Source organism: Crinia signifera, chromosome 7 (genome assembly GCF_055691185.1).
Source record: "Crinia signifera chromosome 7, ASM5569118v1, whole genome shotgun sequence".
Taxonomy (NCBI): domain Eukaryota; kingdom Metazoa; phylum Chordata; class Amphibia; order Anura; family Myobatrachidae; genus Crinia; species Crinia signifera.
This window is the reverse complement of record NC_139223.1, coordinates 156,063,446-156,085,815: the sequence shown is the minus strand read 5'-3', so window position 1 is coordinate 156,085,815 and position 22,370 is coordinate 156,063,446. Positions and strand designations below refer to the sequence as shown.

At 44.9% G+C, this 22,370-nt stretch overlaps 2 protein-coding genes across 11 annotated transcripts in view; both read right to left on the bottom strand.

Annotated features, from left to right (window-relative positions):
* FMNL2 (formin like 2) overlaps positions 1–22,370 on the bottom strand; it is a 226,863-nt gene that overhangs the window by 74,023 nt on the left and 130,470 nt on the right. For all 10 annotated transcript variants that reach the window (XM_083154048.1, XM_083154055.1, XM_083154047.1 and 7 more), the window contains exons 3-5: positions 9,830–9,910; positions 4,737–4,813; positions 1,763–1,846 (exon numbers count right to left, since the gene is read on the bottom strand). In XM_083154048.1, the coding sequence (XP_083010174.1) occupies positions 1,763–1,846; positions 4,737–4,813; positions 9,830–9,910 (242 nt within the window). The remainder of the gene's footprint in view (positions 1–1,762; positions 1,847–4,736; positions 4,814–9,829; positions 9,911–22,370) is intronic.
* On the bottom strand, positions 10,036–14,480 carry LOC146020430 (uncharacterized). Its single transcript, XM_083153561.1, has 4 exons — positions 14,210–14,480; positions 13,642–13,710; positions 13,009–13,346; positions 10,036–10,053 (listed from the first exon to the last, which is right to left on the bottom strand). The coding sequence occupies exons 1-4, from the start codon at positions 14,478–14,480 to the stop codon at positions 10,036–10,038; spliced, it is 696 nt and encodes a 231-aa protein (XP_083009687.1).

Below are 22,370 nucleotides of genomic sequence, written 5' to 3'. Positions count from 1 at the left end.
GCTGGTGCGTTATCTCCTTACACTTTATCTCCCCTTTATCTCCAGTTTATCTCTTCTCCAAGCTTAATACATCTGCTCCATTGTACCTAATGGAATGGGTCATGTTGGGGGACTTACCACCAAATAAAAAAAGACTTGTGTGTCCAAACCAGGGCCCCCCTGACAGGCCCGGGCCCGGGTAAATTGTACCTGCTCCCCCCCTCTCTCGGCACCCCTGGTCGCTGAAGCCTTATTCATGTACATGTATAGGACAGTGGACAGGGGCAGCATGTGCATGTCCTACCCATTTATACTCATTTCAGGACTGCATATGGTACAGTACAGTGGAAATATCTTGCAGTTACTGATATATTTCTGACTGACAGTACCAACACTAGCATCCCTCAAACATGTGCTGCCCCTAGGCAAGTGCCTCCCATGCCTAATGGGAAACTTACCACTGAGAATGCCACTTACTGCCATTCTTTAGGTGCGGTAACCTGCATCTCCCTGCAATGCAGTTAATTGAATAACTCTGAGCACTTATTACTGGTGCTTTTTAATTGAATTACCCCCAAGGTTTGTAGCCCAAACAGAATATCCCCCAACATATAGACTTATTCAGCTTTGTTTGAACTCATCGGTGCAACACCAAATATTTGGTCAACATGTGCAGAACCATCGAGGAAGCTTCAGACTTGACATCTGTACTAACATTTAGCACTCGCAAAGGGGTGTTTTATTCAATGCGGCCGGCGAGGGGGTTAAACGGTGGGGATTGCAGAAAACAAGCGATCCTCGCTGTTTAACCCCCGTGCTGGCCGCTCAACCTATTCAACGATCCTCTGACAGCGAGGATTCCCCGAAACAGCGAGGCTCGCGACTAATGCAGGGAGCCCGCTGCATTTAGCCGCAAGTCTCGCTGTTTTAACGGCCGCATACGCCAATACCCCCTCGCTCCAGAAACGGTGAATACTGACTCTACGAGCTGTGACAGCGAGCAGGCGGCACTACTCGCTGCCACAGCTCACCAGCAGCATTGAATACACCCCATAGACATCAATTCAGCTCTTCTGCTTTCACTTCTGTTATAATCTCTGTGCAGCGCTACATAAAAGTCCTGGGGCAGACTCTCTTGTCATGGTCACCTCCCCGGTTATTTAAGTACTCCCCTCTTAATAATTTCATGACATATTATTTCCTCTACTTAAAAGTAGATTTATTGCAACGTTGCAGTATCTGTCAATTATACATTTATACAGAATTTTAGCCATTGTGACTTCTTAGAAAATGAAGCACAAACACATCACTTTATTAGATTTTCGCTAATTAATTTTGCCTCCATCCTAGTGACCAAATGGCAAGTTGGGTCGTGTTTACTCATGCACAATTTCTGCGCACAAGAGGGTCTTTGTGCTGTGTGCCATTTCCAAATGTTAGTCATTCTATTAAAGATGGAATGTTTCCATCATGGCAGCTTTCTGGAAGGGAATAATGCAAGAACCAGAGCCAAACTAGAATTTTAAGAGAAAGAACATGAAACACACATTTTAGGGACACTGGGTATGAATAATCGCACTTCTGTGTTGTTATTCTCCGCTTTACTACAAGCAAATATTGCGGAGAAAACTGTAATTAAAGGAAAAATGAACTAGTTTGTATTATTCCGGCAATTGCGGCTGGACTGGGACCTGCATTGACTTATGCAGCGTGCACCATAGCATTTAACTGGATTTGCATGTTCATCAGCATGATAAAGCATAATATGATATTTTCAACTTACGTGACTGCGTACTGCGCAAAGGAGAGGTATTCCACAAGTACATCGAGTCCTTTGTTTTCTTCATTCAAAAATTCTCTCACCCACCTGTCACAACACGTGCAGAATTAGCTCATTGTATAAGTGAAATCTGTACAGCCGGCCGCAGCATGGTAAATATTGATATATTCAACTGGAATGGAATTACAAAAACATATCTGGCCTTTGGGGCAGGACACCATGGTCCAAACATCTGCAGGATGCAGGACCATGAAGAGTGTTATTTTCTTCTTAATAGCTGAATGGCCTGTCTGTCCCACACTGGAAAGTAAAGGAATTACCATTTCTGGGCAACTGAGAAAATGCCCTTATAAATAAAGTTCAAAGGTCACATTTTATTGTGGATTTGTACACTTCGGCCTGGCAAGGGAACTGCTATTAATAGCAAATAAATGTCTTTAACACTTTCACTGAGAGACCTAACAATTTTGGAACAGGAGACCTGGAATAAACCAAACAGTTTTTTTTTTCTTTTATCAAATATATTTTTATATTTTTATATCTTGATGTAGCACTTGTATAGTACCTCAGGGTTGCCTACCCTCCCGGAATGGCGGGGAGGGTCCCGAAAATCGGGTCCCCCTCCCGGCCCCCGGAAAGGTGGGCAACCCTCGCGGAATCCTGGGTACCACCGTTTAGCCACCTGATTGCTGCTACCTCCATCCTGCCCTTGGCGTTTAAATAACCCTATCTGTTGATCTCCGCTGAGGGGGCGGGGCTAACTTGTCACAATCGTGTCATTATAGCCATGCCCCCTCCACGGATATAGGCAAAACGGGTTATTTCCCATCCTGGGGGCGGGGCTTAATGATGTCACACTTAATCCCCGCCCCCCGAAGTCACGATGAAAGTCTCCTCTCCGGGCTTCAAAAGTCAGCAACCCTGCAGTACCTGTATGCTTAAAGGATGTCAATATGCTTACATTTCCTGATTCAGATGTAAGAGATTGCCTGCAATCTTGTCTAAAGCTCCGTACACATGGAGCAATATATCGCTCAGCAATATATTGCTCATTGTTCCGTTTTCATCAGCGACCAGAGATGGTCATTGATAAAAAGGAGACTCTCTGCCGGGGGAAACAGCTGATCGCAGGAGCACGCTCCTCCGACCAGCGACCACCCCATAGTTAAGCACTAAATATCGATGGCCAAATGCCGAATTGCCATCGATGGCAACCATCGATGGCAATGGCAACGAAGGCCATCCCTAATATGGGTTATAATTTACCTATAGAGCCAATGGATTATTTTGCACATTTCACCCCTAAAAAAAGTTTCCAGAGAACAATGTCAGTGACGTATGACTAGGGCTGATAAATGAATTGCACTTGCCCCGACAAGGTCATCCATATGGAGAAAGTAGACTAAACTTTGCGGTTTAGCTAAAAATAACTTTATGTGAAGGTGCAGTTTTTCCATTTCACTCAATTTATAATATTTTTGTTAAGGAAGCAGCTAAGAATGAAGTAACATGACTAGGCTGCGGCGTCCCCCGCCAGCATGTAAAACTGCTTAGCTCACCAATCTGGCAACATCAAACCCTTACTTATATGCCCTATAAAACCTAATACATGTAATTATCATGCCTTCTGCCAATGCATACATAGTGCCTCTAGAACATTGAAATGTTCAAACTTGCTAATCGTAACTCTACAAAACGTATCTTACTGAACTAAAATATATGAACTAGTGCATTGTGGGTATCAATATCATCCTACAGTAGTTTGGATGTTTCTGAGGCTTACCTTGCAAGTTGCCTTATGCCCTGATTAATAATACAGCATTGTTAATGCCTTTCATTAGTTTTCACTTGTGTTACTATGCGCAGCAAATTAAAAACCACAAACCATCATTGTCGAAAACACGTACTTATGCCATCAATGGGGTTTTTACGGCTCTGTAGCAAACCATCCACGAACACCCCTTTCATGCATACGCCATGGCAAATACATAGGTGACCAGAGTCACAGCTTGGAGAACACCTATTAATCTACACTGTAGACCTGGGTTTTTCCCTGGTTGACCCCTTTCACACATAGGGGGTATTTAATCCCTGCAGTTATTTCCGAAATTCAGAAATATTGGCAGTTTTCGCCTAGAATATATCGAATTCACAGTCCATCTAATGTTTTTATTTTCTACCGACTTTCGGAACAATCCAATAGTCAGAAAAGACGTAGACCTGGAAATCTACATCTTTCTACGTGAAAATGGCCGCTAGTCCACAAATTTGGCTCCCGTTTTCGTGAATGCAGATTCGGCTTTTCAAAGAGCCAAATCTGCAGTGACGAGTCTGGTCTAGATAGAATACTCAAGGGCCAATATTTCTGCCCAGGGGAAACATCGACAAACATTGAATTACCCCCCCCCCATCTGGTCTACACACCTGGGCTACACCAACATAAGCCAAGGCACTGACCTGGGTTGCAAGTCGTGGGAATAACCCTGGTCAAATTGTAGGGTCCCAGACACAGGCCTGTCAACCCTGGTCTGAACATTTTAGACATGAGCAGAGCCTGGGCCGACTCGGCATGCCCCGGCAAGATTCCCGCGGTTTTGGCTGGTATTAGTCGTCCAAAGATTTTATACATCCTATCATCCTAAAATAGTTTTATTATGACTGATGAGCTTCCCATTCATTTCATCACCTAAGGGCACAATTAAGCCACTTTTCCACTAGAGACAACAACAGAATTGGCTTCCTTCTCATCTCATACAAATTAACATAATTATCTACTTTAATATAATGTACCAGGCAAAATACTGAAATTATCACTATGCTCAAAGAAAAAGAAAAGAAAATATAAACGACTTAGTAAATTGTTTAAGTCCAGCAGGATTCCTGGGCACAAATAGGGTTACACTTGCACCATGCACCTAATAAAAAAAAAACATTCTTCAATTTTTAATCCAGAATTTTTCAAACCCAAATCTCTTACCCTATGTGGTTTGTTCTCAGTGAGATTTCCAGTTCCCGTAAAACTTGAGTGGACTCCTGAACCCGCCTCCGAAATTTCTAAAGAAAGAGAAATTAAATAATTAACTTCAAAGTTTACATTCCAATGTGATTTTGATTGGAATCACACAGCAATGTACTGTATGTCCAGTAACGTATCGGAAGATCGCTTTAGGTCTTGGAATTTTGTGGCATTGTTTCAGCTGAGCCGGTCTTTCTAATACCAAAGGGGGGAAGGTGGTTCTGCATTGGGTAAAATCAGATGCACAAAAGGGTTAAAATGGCCGCAAATCTCCCCAAATCGCGCACATTCATGGCAAATTTGCCGTTCCGCGTGTTTTTTGCCGATGCTAGATTTTTTTGCCCAGGCGAAAAATAAGCATGTGGATTAAATAGAGCGAGTCGAGATTGACCTAAAACTGCGTGGGACCTCGGCTCAAAAAAGTTGTAGCCAAATTTTTATGAAATTTTGGAAAAGCGAGTGCAATGGAATTCATTAGGAATAATCATTGTGCAGTGTTGCACTGATTGGCAGATTCTCATTACAATTAACAACTACAGATCTGTTTAGAGAAGAGACGATATGCAATTTTGCTGGAAATTTGTGCATCCCAGTAAAGTGAGATATTCATTACACAAGGCCCAAATGTGACAGCTCTATACTGCTGCTGCTATGAAATGTTGCAATCACTACCCCAGAAGAGGCCACAGTTCAGTCTCATAAGCATTACATTTATGTGTTCATGACATACATTAATTCTAGAAATAATTGCATAAAACTGGCAGCTAGGAGTAATGGAAACTACAATAATACCTTACCACTCAGCTATTAATATGTATGAAGCAGCATCAATTTAAATGGGATTTTGTGTACCAGCCAATTTTCCCTTTAAGACGTTTAACCGTAAAAATGAAAATCTTAGTTTCCAACTCAACTTCAAATAGTTGTGGCAGGTTTGGTGACCAGAACTCCTAATACTTGGGTATAATTGTCTGGCTTACCAGACAGATTTAGCAAGAACTAACTTGAAACACCAACGTATCTAGAAAGCAGCTCTCTTTCCGAGCGGTTTATTATATGTTACCCCTGTATCGCACTCATCTAAAGTGACGCACTAAGCACTTTCCACAGACCATCTTGTTGCTTATTATAAACGTTCTACATAAAGGATGGACATCTGCAATTGCCAAAAACCACCCGTCATCAAAAAAAGACGAAACCACTAGAAGTTCATTCATTTATTTTTGGACCAATGTTTGGAATAATGAAGATATTAATTTCAGTTCCAACATTTATATTTTCCTTGGACAATTTTAAAACTTCTGTGTTGACCCATTTTAAGAATACAAGATGCAGGACTGATCTGACCGTGGAAAACAACAACAACAATGTTTATATATCTGTAATAGAATCTGTTGGCTAACTACATAAAAATACAGGACTGATCCTGCTCCTTATTACTGGCTACACAAGATGGATGCTGCTGCGCCCAGGTTTCACCTGCCGTGACACCATAGTGGCAGCTCCTTCTAAATGACAGGAGCCGTATGCTGCACTGTAACATTAGGTGCAGCACCTGCCACCTATCACAGTGTAGGAGCCGACACTGCAGACAAGGCAGTCTCCTAGGGAGGGCCGGCTCTTCCATTAGGCAGCTTTAGGCATTTGCCTAGGGTGCCGGGATCTGGGGGGGGGCGCCACCATGTCTGCAAATAAAAAAATCAAGGATATCTATGAGAATCCTTGTACTTAATGCAGGTTGCGACTGTGGAACGTCTAAGACCTCACCTCCATACTTTCCCTTGAGACATACTTCCCTACATTGCTGCCCCCTCCTCCTTGTACTCTGTTGTGGGTGGCAAAGGGGAGGGTGCAGATGGCCTCTAGGGGAAGCAGGGTACTTGCCCACCTTCCCTTTTGGGGATGGGAAGACCACATGAATTTAGATTTTTTTTTTTGGGGGGGGGGGGGGGGTAGGTTGAAGTTTTGCCTAGGGTGTTGAGAAGCCTTACACCGGCCTTGCTCCTAGGGCAGTCCACATATCCCGGAACCCCGGAGTAATGGAATCGGGTCTTGGTATGCCTAACCACCCCCTTACCACGAAGCCATGCCCCATCACGCCAAGCAACGCTCCCTATTTAGTGGCAGCACACCAGGTGTGAAAGGGGTAAGTAACGCCACTTATGATATGTACTAGAACCACAATGGTTTGAGCCTAGTAGCCGGGTGTAAGAGCAGCCTATTTTGGGAAATGTTGGGTATTGTATGTATTAGCATCTAGATGTTTTGGCCATGTTAAACATACAACTCGGCCGATGTAATGGTCGCAGAGTTAAAGTCTGACACAAAACAGCTCTATGAGGTCAGAGCACTTGTTCCGGTGAGTTATAATCGGCAATGTTCAAAATCCCTTAAAACGACATTACATTCCGGTTGGTCTGAAACAAGTGGACACTTTCTGTTCAAAAATCAGAAGAATTATCCTAATTACATTCAGAGCATTAAGTTGCACAACATTACATTTGCCGAGTTCCTGGAAAATGTCGGACATTTATAACATCCACTTTTGAGCAACATTTTCCCAGCTACTAAGACTAAGATCGTCTGCCATTACATCCCGGTCAATATGTTCCATGGTTTTGTTTTATTTAACCCTTTAAATGCCAACATGTCTGTGAGAGATATGCAAAATATATGCTAAAAATCCCAGCGTCGCTCACATTTGTTATACAAATTCAAATAAAAAAAGATATATTTCCTATATAAGGCAAATATTACAGGTCATTATGATGAATACAAATGTTTGCTTAGCAATTTTCACACCTATTTGACAAATTCGCTTGGCATGCAAGGGGTTAAATGCCTAAACCAACATTTTTTAAATCCTATAAAATCTTTCAACATGGTAGATGCATTGGATTTGCAGGTAGATGCCAGTGGGCCAGTGCCAGATTAAGCCTTTGGGGGGCCCGGGGCACTTTAGACAGGGGGGCCCCCTTGCACTTGTCATTACTGGCCGCAAACTGCATGAGGGACTATTACACTGTCAAAACACAGAGTAAAGGCAGTATAAACTTGGTCAATGGGTAACTTCAGGGGGGATATATATATATATATATATATATATATATATATATATATATACATACATACATACATACATACCACATGAAAAGCCTGTGTTTGTCCCTCTGCACCTTAATCTGTAGGAGACCTCACAGTCCCAGTGCTGCCTCTGATTAAAAACCCTCCCATGACTAGGCTGCTGCTGCTGCTGTTATCCATGGGCCTGAGAAGCATGTAATGAGCTCCACCAATCAGAGCTCAGCACAAACGTCTCAGCCTCTGCCCTCTGGTGCAAAGTGTCATGGGACTTAGTCAACTCCCAGTAATGCACTGCACACTTGGCTCCTAATGCTCAGCACCATTAATCATTGTCACATTGGCAGATAGGTGAAGCTGCAGCACTACCCCACTCCCATGCACAAAACCTTTAGCTAAAAAAATAATAAAAAAAAGTAAAAAAAAAAAATACATGCCAACCACAGGGGGGCCCTAGCTAGAGGGGGGCCCAGGGGCACTGACCCCTTGTGCCCCCATTATAAAACGGCCCTGCAGTGGGCGATCTACTCGCAAATTTAAATGGGACGGAGGTTTTTTTCTGTCTGGGCGGCAGCTATCTACAACTTCTGCTACAAGGGCGTAACTACCATAGGTGCAGGAGGTGCAGCTGCTATGGGGCCCAGAGCTGAAAGGGGCCCACTTTACCTGTCAAAGTATCATGTGCTGTATACATTTTTCATCGTTAGGTGATAAATAGGGGCCCTTACAAACTTTTGCTATGGGGCCCACATGTATCTAGTTATGCCACTGTTCTGCTATCTACAAGTCATCTACAACTTTGCAGATTAGTGATCCAAGCTGAACTAGCTCCTACGTCAATTTATATAAGGTGATACTATGCAGTGTCTGCAGCTTTTCTTTTTGTTAAGTTCTCCTGTACTTCATCCTTTGCACATATTAATTCCTGTGCAGGAAAAGTTGCATCTCTGATACAGATTGAACAGTGGTTCACTACAATGCAAGTTCTTTGGAAATGTAAAGAAAAGGTCATTACACTACACCCTCTGCAAGGCCCATTCGCACTGGGCATCTCACGCCGCATAGCGTATTGAAACTAGGGGGTCAATTTACTAAGATGTTTTTTTTTTTTTTTTTTAATATAATCTGATTGGTTGCTATGAGCAATATCCCATAGCACCCAATTAGATTCTAGTTCTTATTTATTTAGCACCTTCTAGAAGATAAAAGATAGAGAGCCAGATGCACTAAGCTTCAAAAGTGATAAAATGGAGAGTGAAAAACAACCAGCCAATCAGCTCCTGTCTGATATTTTTGAAACGCAGCCTGTGACATGGCAGGTAGGAGCTGATTGGCTGGCTGTTTATCGCTCTCCATTTTATCACTTTTGAAGCTTAGTGCATCTGGCCCAGAATCTGTTGCTATGGGCAACATCCCATTTCAATAGAACTCCCTTCTTAGTGAATTTACCCCAAGGTGTATGAGGACACATCTGTAAAAGTAGTAATACAAAGCAGTATTATGGAATTACAAAGCAGAGACTGTTCAAATTGAGAAGACCCAGAAGCAATCAGCAATATGATCTGCTCCTTTCTCCAGGCCCAGGCACCAGCACAGGATATGAGCACATCTGTCCTGCAGTGGATATTATTAATTACCGAGATTTTTACAGTAAAGCTGTATTTCGAGATATTTCTTTCCATTTGGCAAACGTTGTTTATTTCCTTGTATAGAAGTGAAGTATGATGTTGTCCCACTGATTTGGTAAGAAGTCAAGTTTACCGATAAAAAAACCTTTCTTAATAGGACTTTTGGACTGCTGTGTGACATTGCTAAATTCTCTGATCTTTGCTTTCTCTCAAGAACTTTCCGTGATGCAGCCGCCCGGTCTAAACTGTCGCTGGATTCTCTCCTGCAAGAGCATCGGCCAAGCTTAGAACATCTGAGCCAATGGACATGGAATGGCCAACAAAGGGTAATAGGGACTCTCTTACCTTCCTTGTTACTGCTGGGTCTAGATATCCTTTCAGCTTCAGGATGTATGTGTGCGGTGGGTTCTTTACTTGAAACCTTTCCTAAAAACAAGCATTGAAAAGACAATATTGTAAATTTAGATCATATTCATGGCATGGTTCTTGCTTAGAGATTCTTTTGATTTAAAGGGAAAAAAATTCCATAAACATGTCCACAGAATCATACTTCACTCATCATTGATGTTCTTATTCAGGAGACACATGCTCAGACACACATATTAAACATTTGCAATACTAAATAACAGCAATGTCTAAGGAAACCCGGAGGATACCTTGGAGTTCCATCAGATTTCATCAATGGACCGAGGGCCGCCCCATCTAACATGCACAATGAATTCGCTACCGATCTATGCACTATGGGTCTGAGGCAGAATTAGGGTATACCGCCTGTTCTCACAATACTGTGAACTGTCCGGAACCCAGGGGTACAAGCAATGCAGACACAGGTCAGCCATACTGTATCTACACGCAAATCATTGTAGAAAATAGAATTTTCAGGTGTGTAAGGAACCAAGGGTGACATTCTATGGGATGAGATCTGCTTTTTTTGGCGTTAATTAGACCACAAAATGGCGATATCGCATTTTTCCCTGAAATCGCCAATTTAATGGGATGCGCTAAGGGGCTGAAATCGCATAATATGTGCGTTAAGGTATGCGGAACAAAAGTGCGAGATTATTTCGCATTTATATCGCATCCAGATGTTTTCGTATAGGAAAGTATACAAATCGCTTATTTAATGCAATGCGTTTTCGCAAATCGCACTTTTTAGGTGTCTAATTATCGCACTTATTTCAGACCAGGTTCTGTTTGGCGAATTTGCACAGAACTCATTTTGGTCAAGTGCACACATGGTTAATTTCAACACAGGTGCCCTCATTTTCACTCACAAACACCCCTACATAAACCCCAACAGCATTTAGGACACCTGTGAGGGTTTGAAACATGGAGATTTTGCAGAGTGGTTTGGAGTTGATGATTTGTGATGTGGCCCATTTGGAGGAGCTGCGCAGGAGGGAGGAAGCTGCGCGCCAGATCCAGGTAGCCCCCCGACTACTGCGTACCCCACGTATGTATCGTGCTCGGCTCTACCTGGACTCCCTCTCGGATCAACAGGTTGTGGGGATGTTTAGGCTGAACCGCATTAACCTGTTGGACTTATATGAGCAGGTGAGAGAGGATTTGGACCCTTTTGGGGAAGGCAACTATGCAGTGTCTGGGCTGCACAAATTAATGTGTGCCCTCTACTATTTGGCCACAGGCTCCACTCAGTCTGTGACCTCATGGGCCTTGGGGGTATCACAGGCCACTTTCTCTAAGCATTTCACTCAAGTGTTACTTGCTTTAAAGAAGTTGTGGCGGACATACATCAGATTCCCCAGTTCTGAGCAGGAGTGGCAGGACCACAAGTTGGCTTTCTATAGACTCTCAGCATTCCCTCGCGTGCTGGGAGCTATAGACTGCACACACATTGGGATTAGGGCACCGCACGTGCGGGGACACGTCTACGTCAATAGGCGTGGGCGGCACTCCCTGAACGTGCAGGTTGTATCCAATGCAAATTTGAAAATCCTGAGTGTTGTTGCAGGCTTTCCGGGAAACTGCCATGACGCCTATATTCTGAGACACTCAGCCCTCTGGAACAGATTTACCAACCACCAAATGCCAGAGGGCTGGCTACTAGGTAAGTACCTTTTAACATAATACCCTGTCTGTCCCTAATTGTACCTGCTGCAATGTGTGTGTTTCCTCTTTCGCAAGCATATTGCTCTTCTACCATTGTGTCCTGTTTGAAATCAACACATACATTACCATATAAGGCAATCACCTCCTATCTGTGTTTTAGGTGACTCAGGATATGGTTGTGTTTCCTGGCTCATGACACCTTTGCGCACCCCAGAGGGCCCTGCACAGCACCGGTATAATGAAGCCCACATTGCAACCCGCAATGTGGTGGAGCGCACATTTGGCGTCTTGAAGAGTCGCTTCCGGTGTTTGGACAGGTCGTCGGGTACACTGCTTTACCACCCTGGCAAAGTAGTCATGATTATCCAGGCTTGCTGCATGCTGCACAACATAGCCCTGTCTCAACCTGCCTATGTGGAGGAGGAGCATGCAGCAGTCGTTGAGGAAGCCCAACCTACCACACCTCCGGTAGTGAGGGGTACGCAGAGGGGGAATCTGGTGCGCACACACATCATCAGCCGATACTTTTCTGGTAAGCACATGTGCCCTGTACTGCAAAATGTACCTGTGCTGTAAGTGTACTCATTAACTAATGTGTGACCAATACCATCTGCTTCCACCCACATTTAGCCTAATACACAGAGCCCAACGGATGCAGATGGTGGTGCTGACCTATCCCTTGCTGATATCTAGCTTGTAAGTACTTTTCAGACATGTATGAATGATGTATGCAGTCAAACATGTCTCACTGGTGGTGTGGAACTACACGTGCCAGCATGCCCTGACACACTCTAAGCATTACAGTCCAAACCATGAGTGTCAGAGCCTGCTGGAATATGTAGATGCACAACCTTTGCCAGCCAAGGAGATACCCCACACTACTTTAGTGCAATCCCATTGTCATATACCATTGCAATATTTTAGACTGCACACAATAATTGCTTAAAAAATAATACACAAACACAATGGTATGCGGCTAGACATTTTTACTTCTGTATACTTTCTCAGACGCAATCTGCATTTTTGCAGGTGAAAAATAACAACTCTGGGGGCATGTTACAAGATGATTGGGAATGGGAAAAATAATGAAACATATGTAGGAGCTACCTTCTCCCAGCATCAGGCACCCCTACACCACTTCTAGACCCTGTACCAAGCCCACCACGGGTCCTAACACTCCGACGGGGTGGGGAAGTGGGGGAGCCACTTATTGGGGTGCTGGATACACTGCTGAGGGTGGATGCTGTGCCACCTCCCACATTGGCTTCCAGCTGCTGGATTTGGGCCTGCATAGCTAGTAAGGCATTAGTCTGCGCTGTGCATGATTGGGTGAGTGCAGCAATACTTTGCGCCAGGCTGCCAATATGCCTATTCTGCTCCCTTACAGCAGCAGTTAGCTCAGCAAGACGGGTGTCAATGCTGTTAGCAATGCGCACATGAGTGCCTACACCTACCCGTACACTACGTGCCATTTTCCGTAACTGAAGGAAGGTGTCACACATGTACCCCTGGATATTACCTATTTGGAGGCTTTGGGAGGCCATGAATTCTATCTGTTTTTCCTTGAAATTAACCAAGGAGTTAGCTACTTGGGAAGCCGAAGCGGCTGTATGGGGTGTGTTGGTGGGTGGGGGTGGGTTGGGAGACACCCCACTTGGGGGAAGATCACTCTGTGACGAGGTCTGTATTTCTTCCTCTGCCGCAAAGGTGTCGACTGGTTCAAGAATGATGTCCATTTCGTCTAGCACCATCATTGAAGAATCTGTTTGGTTTGACCCTAGTTGTATAGCACCTGTGGATACAGAGAAGAGGTAAGTACTCATGCATATATAGGCCACACTGTCCTCTATACTGTTTTACATAGGGCTTGAGATGCTGGACGCAAATACCTAGGGGTGTTATGTACTTACACATGTACCCCGATACAGCATGTAACATTCACATTAATAATATGTCACATGCGTAGCTCAGATGACATTCATTTCCGTTGCAATGTAGCAACAGGAGTTGAATGTGGTATGAGATATTGTTGAGGTGACATGGGTGTGTGTACTGTATGTGTAATGGTGTGTTTTTTGTTCATTTACCTGCTTCCGCAGATTCTGCAGCAACGGGCCTTCTGGTCTTGGATGCGTGAGCACTTCGGGATTGACAATCTGTAGAAGGAAAGATGGCCAGGCATTATGGACCTTGCAATGGGGAAGCATTTTGTGCAAACAGGCATTGAGATGACAATAATGGACAATACCCTTTGGACAAGGACTGCTTTATTTCTTTGGCACCATTTTGTTTTGGAACCCACAGATTTTTCTGTGACATTAATAAAATTACACTATTGTACACATGACAACTATTGTATAATCTTTGTTATGTAGGCATGGCAGCTAAACCACCAGTACACCTCTGGGTTTTTGTCCACATACATGTTAGGCTGCTAGAAAGAATGTTACAGTGTTAATCAATGTGAGCAGTTGTGGAACAACAAGGCCCAGCATTATCAGCAATTTTAAAGGAGTAGCAGGCAATTTCTTGTGCATGACCTTGCTGGGCTATGTAGTTCCACAGAAGCACTTTACTTAGCATAACAATACAAGTGAACATTATAGTTATAATACATTAGCATGTATGTTTAGGATTGCATGTGGTCACACTTACCAGCTCTAGATGGCGTTTGTGGCCTATCGGTATCCGCCACGTGCATGCCAGGCAGGACCTCAGGGGGGATGATGCGCTTCAGCTTCACCTCATACGAATTGTAGCACACAGTGGTGGGGCTTCCTCCTCCAGTCTTGGTGGCCTCCTCCAACTCCATGGCCATTTTATTCTTCAACTGCCTTTTGATGTCGTTGAATCTCTTTTTCACATTGCGGACCAGGCGCTTGTGCTGACTCACAGCGTTCACCGCCTGGGTGATGTCCTTCCACATAGCCCTTTTGCGCTGGGCAGTGGTCTTGTGGTGAGATTTGCCAAGCAAACGCTCAAACACTGGCAGGATAGCCCGGACAAGTGCTGCATTTCCTTCATAGGAAAAACGCACCTTTCTGCCACTTTTGGTGCGGCCAGCTTCAACCTCCTCCTCCTCCTCCTCCTCCTCCTCATTTTCAACACCAGCCATGTAGCCCTCCTCCTCCATGGCAGTGTCTTCCTCCTCCTCACCACCATCTGCCTCCACCTCTGACATGTGGCCCTCCTGCAGCTGGTGTGGGGTATGATCAAGGTCTTGGCTGTAGGATGGGGATGCCAGCGGATCCTCCACCTCCTCCTGCTGGGGCTGGACGCCCAGGGCCTGGTGTGAGGCTGCCCTTGCTGTGGCCATGCTGCCTGCCACACTGCTGCCTCTCACACTTGTCTGGCTGCTGCCACTGGTCCCTCTGCCACTGGTCCCTCTGCCACTGCTCCCTCTGCCACTGGTCCCTCTGCCACTGCTCCCTCTGCCACTGCTCCCTCTGCCACTCCTCACTCTGCCACTGCTCCCTCTGCCACTCCTCACTCTGCCACCAACACCTGTTCCTGAACGCACACTGCCACTGCTCCTCTCCATGCTCCTTACTTCCTATCAAAGAGTGAAATGGCGCCAATGACCCTTTATATAGGGGGTGTGATGCATAATGGAGGGGACACAGGTGGGCCAATAGGTTGGGGGGTTCTTACTCATGCGGAGACAGTTTTGTATATCGCACTCCGGTTGGTCCAAAAATCGCACATGACCGGCGGAAGAATTCGCACTATTTTGTTACTTAAAAGCGCACCACTTCGCCGCAAATCGCACCTATTCGCACTTTTCAGCCTCCAAAACGCATCACATTAAATATGCGAATTATGACTGAAAAGTGCGATTTGTAAAAGTGCGATTTGCGGCGATGTGGTGCGCTAAAAAAACATGCGCATTTATGTGCAAGCATAGAATGTCACCCTCTGGGCCTTATTCTGGTTGGAGCGGCCGGGCCGTACGCGTACGTCCCGGGTTTTTTAATGATTTGCGCATGCGTACATTCGCTAATGCGCAGGCGCGACCACTCACCAACGCTTACGGACGGGTCTCTACGTGCGAAAAAACCTGTACGCGAGTGTACGGGTATTGGGGGCGGCATAGGGGCGTGAAGAGGGGAGCGGCCGAAATAATGAGGGAAAATGGGCGTAAATATGGGCGTACACGGGGGTGTGCACCAAAAATGAGCGGTGCTACTACCGCACGATCGACTAAGGCACCGTTCATTTCGGACACAAAACAGGCGGCCGCCAACCGCCAGCTCAAACCACCCCTACAGATACCGCATGCCAGCGTGCGCCTGAGTTTGCTAATTAACGCTGATTCCTACTCAAACACATACACCTGAATGTAATAAGCAATGCTGCAGTCTATTAAGTCCAAACCATGATTTCACTACCTGCAAGCCACACACAGCACTCAAACACATTGGAAGCTTATCTTTCTATACTTCTCTACATTTAAAGGTTTGTTTAATTTAAGGTAAGAATCTTTTGAAGACCTGCTTATATATGCTAAGGTAGCTATTTGCTAAACAGTTAGACACATTCACTACGTGCTTTCATAGACTTTACACAGTAGCACACTCAATCTACACAAGTCGACATGTGTCAACGTGTTCACTCTAATACAAACATAGGTTTTGTATTTAGGATACAATAACATAAACCACATCTAACACCTACAAAGGATGTTTCAGCAATGTTTTAAGCCCATGACCACTATTTTGCACATTAATTAATTCAATCAATTAATTAATTTTCATAATTATAGTTGAAAGGCAAGATTTGCAGGTCCATATATATGAAGGGTATGTCAGCGTACACGGACGTACGCTCACTCTCACGAGCGGTGACATAAGCTGACTTTTCTATTGAAAACAATAGGGACCCGTCCGTGCAAGCTGGTGTACGCTCAGATCTCCGCAAGAAGGCGGTGGGAAGACGGACGAGAGACGTCCGTAAACGGCGGCGTACGCTCAGTTGTACGCCAGTTGTCGGAGTGTAAGGGCTGGCCCGTCCGTGTACGTTGGCGTACGCTCATTTGTACGCCACTCCCCTTCTACGTTGTTTATGCCCGTACGTATGCGGCTGAGTTGTGGGTGGACTTAACCCCAACGGCCGCGTGCGGCTAGCGTACGTTAATAGCGAACGTACGCACGTTTGGCCGCTCCAACCAGAATAAGGCCCTAACTTAGCTGATGGACCAAGAAAATTTCCCAGTGATAGCAAAACAGAGCAACATGGCAAATCATGACACGCAGAGCAAAGAAAGTGAAACTTCTTTATTATTACTATTATAATAATATCAGTTGTTTTTATAGCGTCAGCATATTCCATTGCACTTTACACTTTGAAACAAATAGTAATAAAACAGTACTGAGTAATAACAGACAGACATAGAGGTAAGAGGGCCCTGCTCGGATACTTAGTCTGTAGGGAAATGGGCACAGATTCACAAGGATAAGTGCTATACTGTACATTGCATATAAGCCCAGCTAGATTGCAGAGGTCATGCATGGGCCGTGAATAAATGGCCTGTTTGACTGCAGATGGAATTTCTTAATTAACACAAGATATAATATAATACAATACAGCTGTTAGTTTAAGACTTAAGTCGAATAACCAAAGCAGAAGGCAGTCACAAAATAACAATGGGTACTTATATGTTAGTTGGGCGCCCACTGAGCTATTTGCTTAGTTTTCCACATCCCCTCGCGGGGCTCGCTACGCTGGCCACGCTTCGGGCTCGCCACACTATATAAAATCAACTCCACGCTGACATGGATATTGGGGGTATGAGCGTACTAACTATAGTGGGCGCCCAACTAACAATGCATGAAGTATAATGGGGCTTACACATGAAGCGAATGCTCCACACGCATTGATGTATCAGTGCTGTGTGCTGAGTCATCTGTCAGAGCCAGTGTTCTCCGGTGAGAACACTGTCTCAAATCAGCGATTAAGAGATTAATATCCAGCATGCAATAGCGATGTGCTGGGCCACGCATCTCTATCACCCCTACACACAGAGCAATTTAGGGGCATTTTCTAAGCAGTCTAGTGAGATCGCTTAGAAAATCCCCCTAAATTGCTACGTGTGTAGGCCCCATTAAGGAGCAGCCTTGCGAGTCCACCAAACCCCGGCTTGCGAATGGTTGGCTGGGCCATCCAATCGCAAGTGCAACTCTCTCGCAGGGGCTTGCGAATGGATGTTACACAGTAACATCTATTCGCAGGGCAGGGGGAACCTCCCACATCTTTCGATGGCCACCGACTATCAAAAGATGTGGACGGTGCACGCATATAAAAGTGACTCTCAAGTCACTTACATATGCGTGCACACTGATAAGGAAATGGGCGGGCAGCTGACATCCGGTGATCCCCCGCACCCACGTCATGGCCTCATTAGCATGAGAACACCTGTTCCCATATGCAAATGGAGCCACCTGCCACCCCACACTCCTTTCCGCCCCCCACGCACCTGTTCGCCGTGGGTGCATACACCGTGCGTATGCAGATGCACAGAAATGCGCATTCGCAGTACAAAAACATCGGCCCCGTGGAAACGCAGCCCTGCTGCGAATAGACCAAAATAAGGGCCACAGTGCGATTCTGTCTTTCAGTAAATCATGAGAACATTTTAGTTTATATTTGACTCTGTATATGGCAGAAACTAAATGTAATCTTAAGATGCAGTGTGCAAAGTGTAACTCCACATAAAGTCCACACAGATGTCCCCGGTCGTCATCATTTATACTGTACATCAATAGGCTTCTCGTGGGCTGTTTAATTTAGAGCCACAGAACCGTGTCAGACAGACTTCTTGCTTTCCACAGTATTAGGCCTGATCTCATTCTGTTGGCAATTAACGCGATCATCTAAAGAATGGCTCCATGCTAAAGGCCAACTTGTCACTTTAGAGTTAGATGCTTGCTGCTGAGGTCTGCATCACTATTTAGGATGGAGCATTGGCTAATCTCAGAGAATGGATAAAACATTCGGCCAAAGGTCATTTCACGTCACACAGCTGCATTATCTCACCGCGCCTGTCCTGGCCCGCGGATCTAAGGTCTGACTCAAATACAATCATGATATGCCGTAATCGGGACTGTCACTATTTACCTCAGAAGCATTCTGATGTTACTTATTGGAAGTGCAATGACACAATGAATATCTCAATGAAGAGATATTCATAGTTTTATTTATAGTTCCTCTACACAAAAGTCTAAAATAAAATAGCAAAATAACGCTTCCTTTGTCAGAGGTGAAAAGACACTAGAACACTGATTTCTATGCATACTTAATGTAATGTCTGTGCTCATTGGTTTATGCGGCTGAGACTGTTGATCCATATAACAGGATATGTTGGAAAGTATTGATGTTACAATAAGTTGCCAAAAGTTATGCAGGTAGAGTCTCCCTTATCCGGAGATCTCTTATCTGAAATATTCCAAAAACCTTGCTTTTTTGTAGAATATTTCGGATTTTATTTTAGTTCTCCCCGCTCCTTTTTTCATACTTTCAGGATCTTCTTCAGCATCCCAGGATTGCATTGCGCAGGTGCGCCAGTGATGTCACCGGCACACCTGCAAACTTGCACAATGCACCCCTGGGACCACTAAAGATCCTGAAGGCCACCGTGGATGCCGGGGGATGCCGTGGGACCATCGGGGAGACCAGGTAAGTATGTTAAAAATATATATTCCAAAAACTAGAAAAATCACACGTTTAACATGCTATTTGGTCACTTTTATGAGATTGCGGCAATAAATCAAATAAAAAGCATCTGAGTTGCATGTATTTGACATCAGGTCTGATCAGGCCGGCTTGGATGGGATCTCAGGTGGGGCTGCAGCAGAGTTCAAAATTCAAATAGGGGACCCACACTAACTGCCAGCAACAGCCATTTCCAACTGAATCACTGGCAGTTGGTGTGGCTCCCCTATTCGAATTTTGGTCTGTGTTGCAGCCCCGCCCCACCCCACATTATATGCAAAAAGGACTGCATACAGTGTATCGTTAGGTCGGGCACATGTCAATGTACTGTACATCCAGCTCAATAATTTCTGAAAGTGAACCGCCTGTACAAATGTGTATACTGTATCTTATGCTCCATGACAGAAAGATAGCACAGAAGAGACGGCTTGTCAGTGTAAGTAATAAATGCCATGGTCACATTAATCTCTTTTCACACTGCATAATACTGTAATATAATGCAGAGACATACACAAAAGATTACTGTATGTTCACATTGTAAACGCATAATGTCATTATTTGCATTAGTGATTCAGTTTTTAGACGGCCACAACTTCAGGGCCATCTTAAATGGGCACACTGGGCCTCGATTCTACTGGCATTCGAGCACAGGTGGGTTGAGTAAGGGAGAATCTAATAGGGTTACTTCCATCCATGGGTGTAGAAATGATCTACTAATTATCTGTGGCAAGCCTGTGTAAAGGCTTGCCCATGAACTCCCCCAGACCTCTCTCAGCCAATCAGTGGCCGGCTATTCTTTTGAATATATATATATTTTTTGTAACTCTACCGCCATCCACCAGCCATCTTATGTGCAGTCTGTCCGACCTCCGACCTCTGGTCTGATGTGCGCAGTATTGTGCTTAGGAACGGATGTCAGACACATACAAATTGGGACCAATCTGTCAGAATTGGGTAAAATTTGGCCCAAATTAGACAAGTATATGGACACCTTTAGCGTTCCCAAAGAATGGACGATGATTATTGCAAATTTTAGATAAAAGGCCAACATACAGTATAGGCAAATTATGCTAGTGCATTAAAAATCACCAGTGTCTTGTCCATATTTTAAGTGATTGTTACCTTAATGGATATAATGTCGAATTTATCAGCTGTCTGTCTGCCAGAAACTTTGCGAACATGATTGCCGGAATCCGCCACTGCTGCCAGGAGCAGGTGAAAGTGTCTGACCTGACGAAGACTTAGTTCTCATACTAACACAGTTCCCTCAGATAACAAATAGGAAAATAAAGGTAACAATTTGTTTCCATTTGATACAGGTCCAAAGTCTCAAGGTTTCTAATTATATCTGTACGTTCTTTTCACATGCTGGGGAGGATAAACTCTTCACACAAACCGTCCATTATGTGACTATAACTACATAACTAAGGTTAGACGATAAGGTGTGTATTTTTGTGCATATTGTCTAATGTGTACACACTATGGGCCTGATTCTGATTCACTTTCAAAAGCAAATTCTCTCTATTGGACAAAACCATGTGCACTGCAGGTGGGGCAGATGTAACATGTGCAGAGAGTTACATATGGGTGTTATTTTGTTTCTGTGCAGAGTAAATACCGGCCGCTTTATTTTTACACTGCAATATAGAAATCAGTTTGACGTACAAACCGTACCCAAATATAATTCTCTCTGCACACGTTACATCTGCCCCAACTGCAGTGCACATGGTTTTGTCCATTAGAGAGTAAATTTGCTTTTGCAAGTGAACCAGAATCAGGCCCTATATCATTAACAATGCGCGCTCCAGCAGGTCGTTAATTATATCTTCCGTCATCTCTACAATATCTTCCATCATCTGTACAATGGCCCTTATTCTGGTTCACTCGCAAAGGCAAATTCCTTCTCAAATGGACAAAACCATGTGCACTGCAGAGGGGGCAGATGTAACATGTGCAGTGAGATCTATATTGCAGTGTAAAAATAAAGCAGTCAGTATTTACCCTGCACAGAAACAAAATAACTCACCCAAATCTTAAGGCACATACATACTGGACGACTTTGAGCTGAAAGCCGATCAAAACAGCAGGTTTGAGCGTCTTTTAGCTCAAAGCCGACCAGTGTGTATGCCCCAGCGATGAGCGGTGAGCGCTGCTGAGCGCTCCCGCATCATCGCTGGGAAAGCCACTCATCTGCTGATAATACCAGCAGATGAGCGGCTTTGAGGACGGCTTTGCATAGCGCTGCGCTATGCAAAACCGTCCTCCCCCCTCCGTCGGCGCCGGGCAGGGGGAAAGCCGCTCAGTGTGTATGCACTGAGCGGCTTTCCCCGCAACGGTGATTGTCATCATCGCTGTCCATACATGCTGGGCATAGTCGCTCAGTGTGTATGGACCTTAACTCTCTCTGCACAAGTTACACCTGCACCACCTGCAGTGCACATGGTTTTGTCCATTTGAGAAGGAATTTGTGTTTGCGAGTGAACCAGAATAAGGGCCAAAATCCTCCGCCATCTGCAGAATGGCCCCTGCTCCCTATGCCGGGTGCCAGATCATTGCCCGACAGTGGGATCTCGAAGGTCAGTATCCTGATGTTGGATTCCCAACTGCCGATGCTCCGACAGGGGGATTCCAACTCACAGGGGCTATTCTCTCGCAAGGGGCTTCTTTGCGCTCGCCCACCTGTCGGAGCACCGGCAGTCATGTTCCAGCCGTCGGGATACTGACCATCGGGATCCCCCTGTTGGAGTGCCATACCACACCCCCCTAAGCCACCATCACTCATCATGGCTGGCATCAGCAAGTGTGTATACAGCAGGACTCGACAAACCCCGGGGACCAGATTCTGCTTCCTGGCGACCAGATTTTCTTGGGGAGGAAGCAGAATCTGGTCATCACCGGGTGCACTTGCAGTAACAGCTCAAGTCATTAATCTACCCAGCGGTATGAGACAGAGGCACAGAGTCCATCCCTAAAGAGCAGGTCCGCCGCGGCATTGGAGGCCAATCACAGTTTGCGGTTCAGCAGCCAATCAGGAGTGGCAGACCGCCGTGAGCTCTGGTCTGGAGCAAGATCAAAATAGCCATGGCGGCAGGTGGGGTAACTAATGTTG

Excerpts from the sequence above, each read along its gene's own strand:
- LOC146020430 (XM_083153561.1), bottom strand. The coding sequence starts at position 14,480 with ATGTGGAAGGACATCACCCAGGCGGTGAACGCTGTGAGTCAGCACAAG. Across the intron at positions 13,711-14,209 it reads ACAAACGCCATCTAGAGCTG|ATTGTCAATCCCGAAGTGCT; the intron begins GTAAGTGTGACC and ends TTCCTTCTACAG. Across the intron at positions 13,347-13,641 it reads TGCAGAATCTGCGGAAGCAG|GTGCTATACAACTAGGGTCA; the intron begins GTAAATGAACAA and ends CTGTATCCACAG.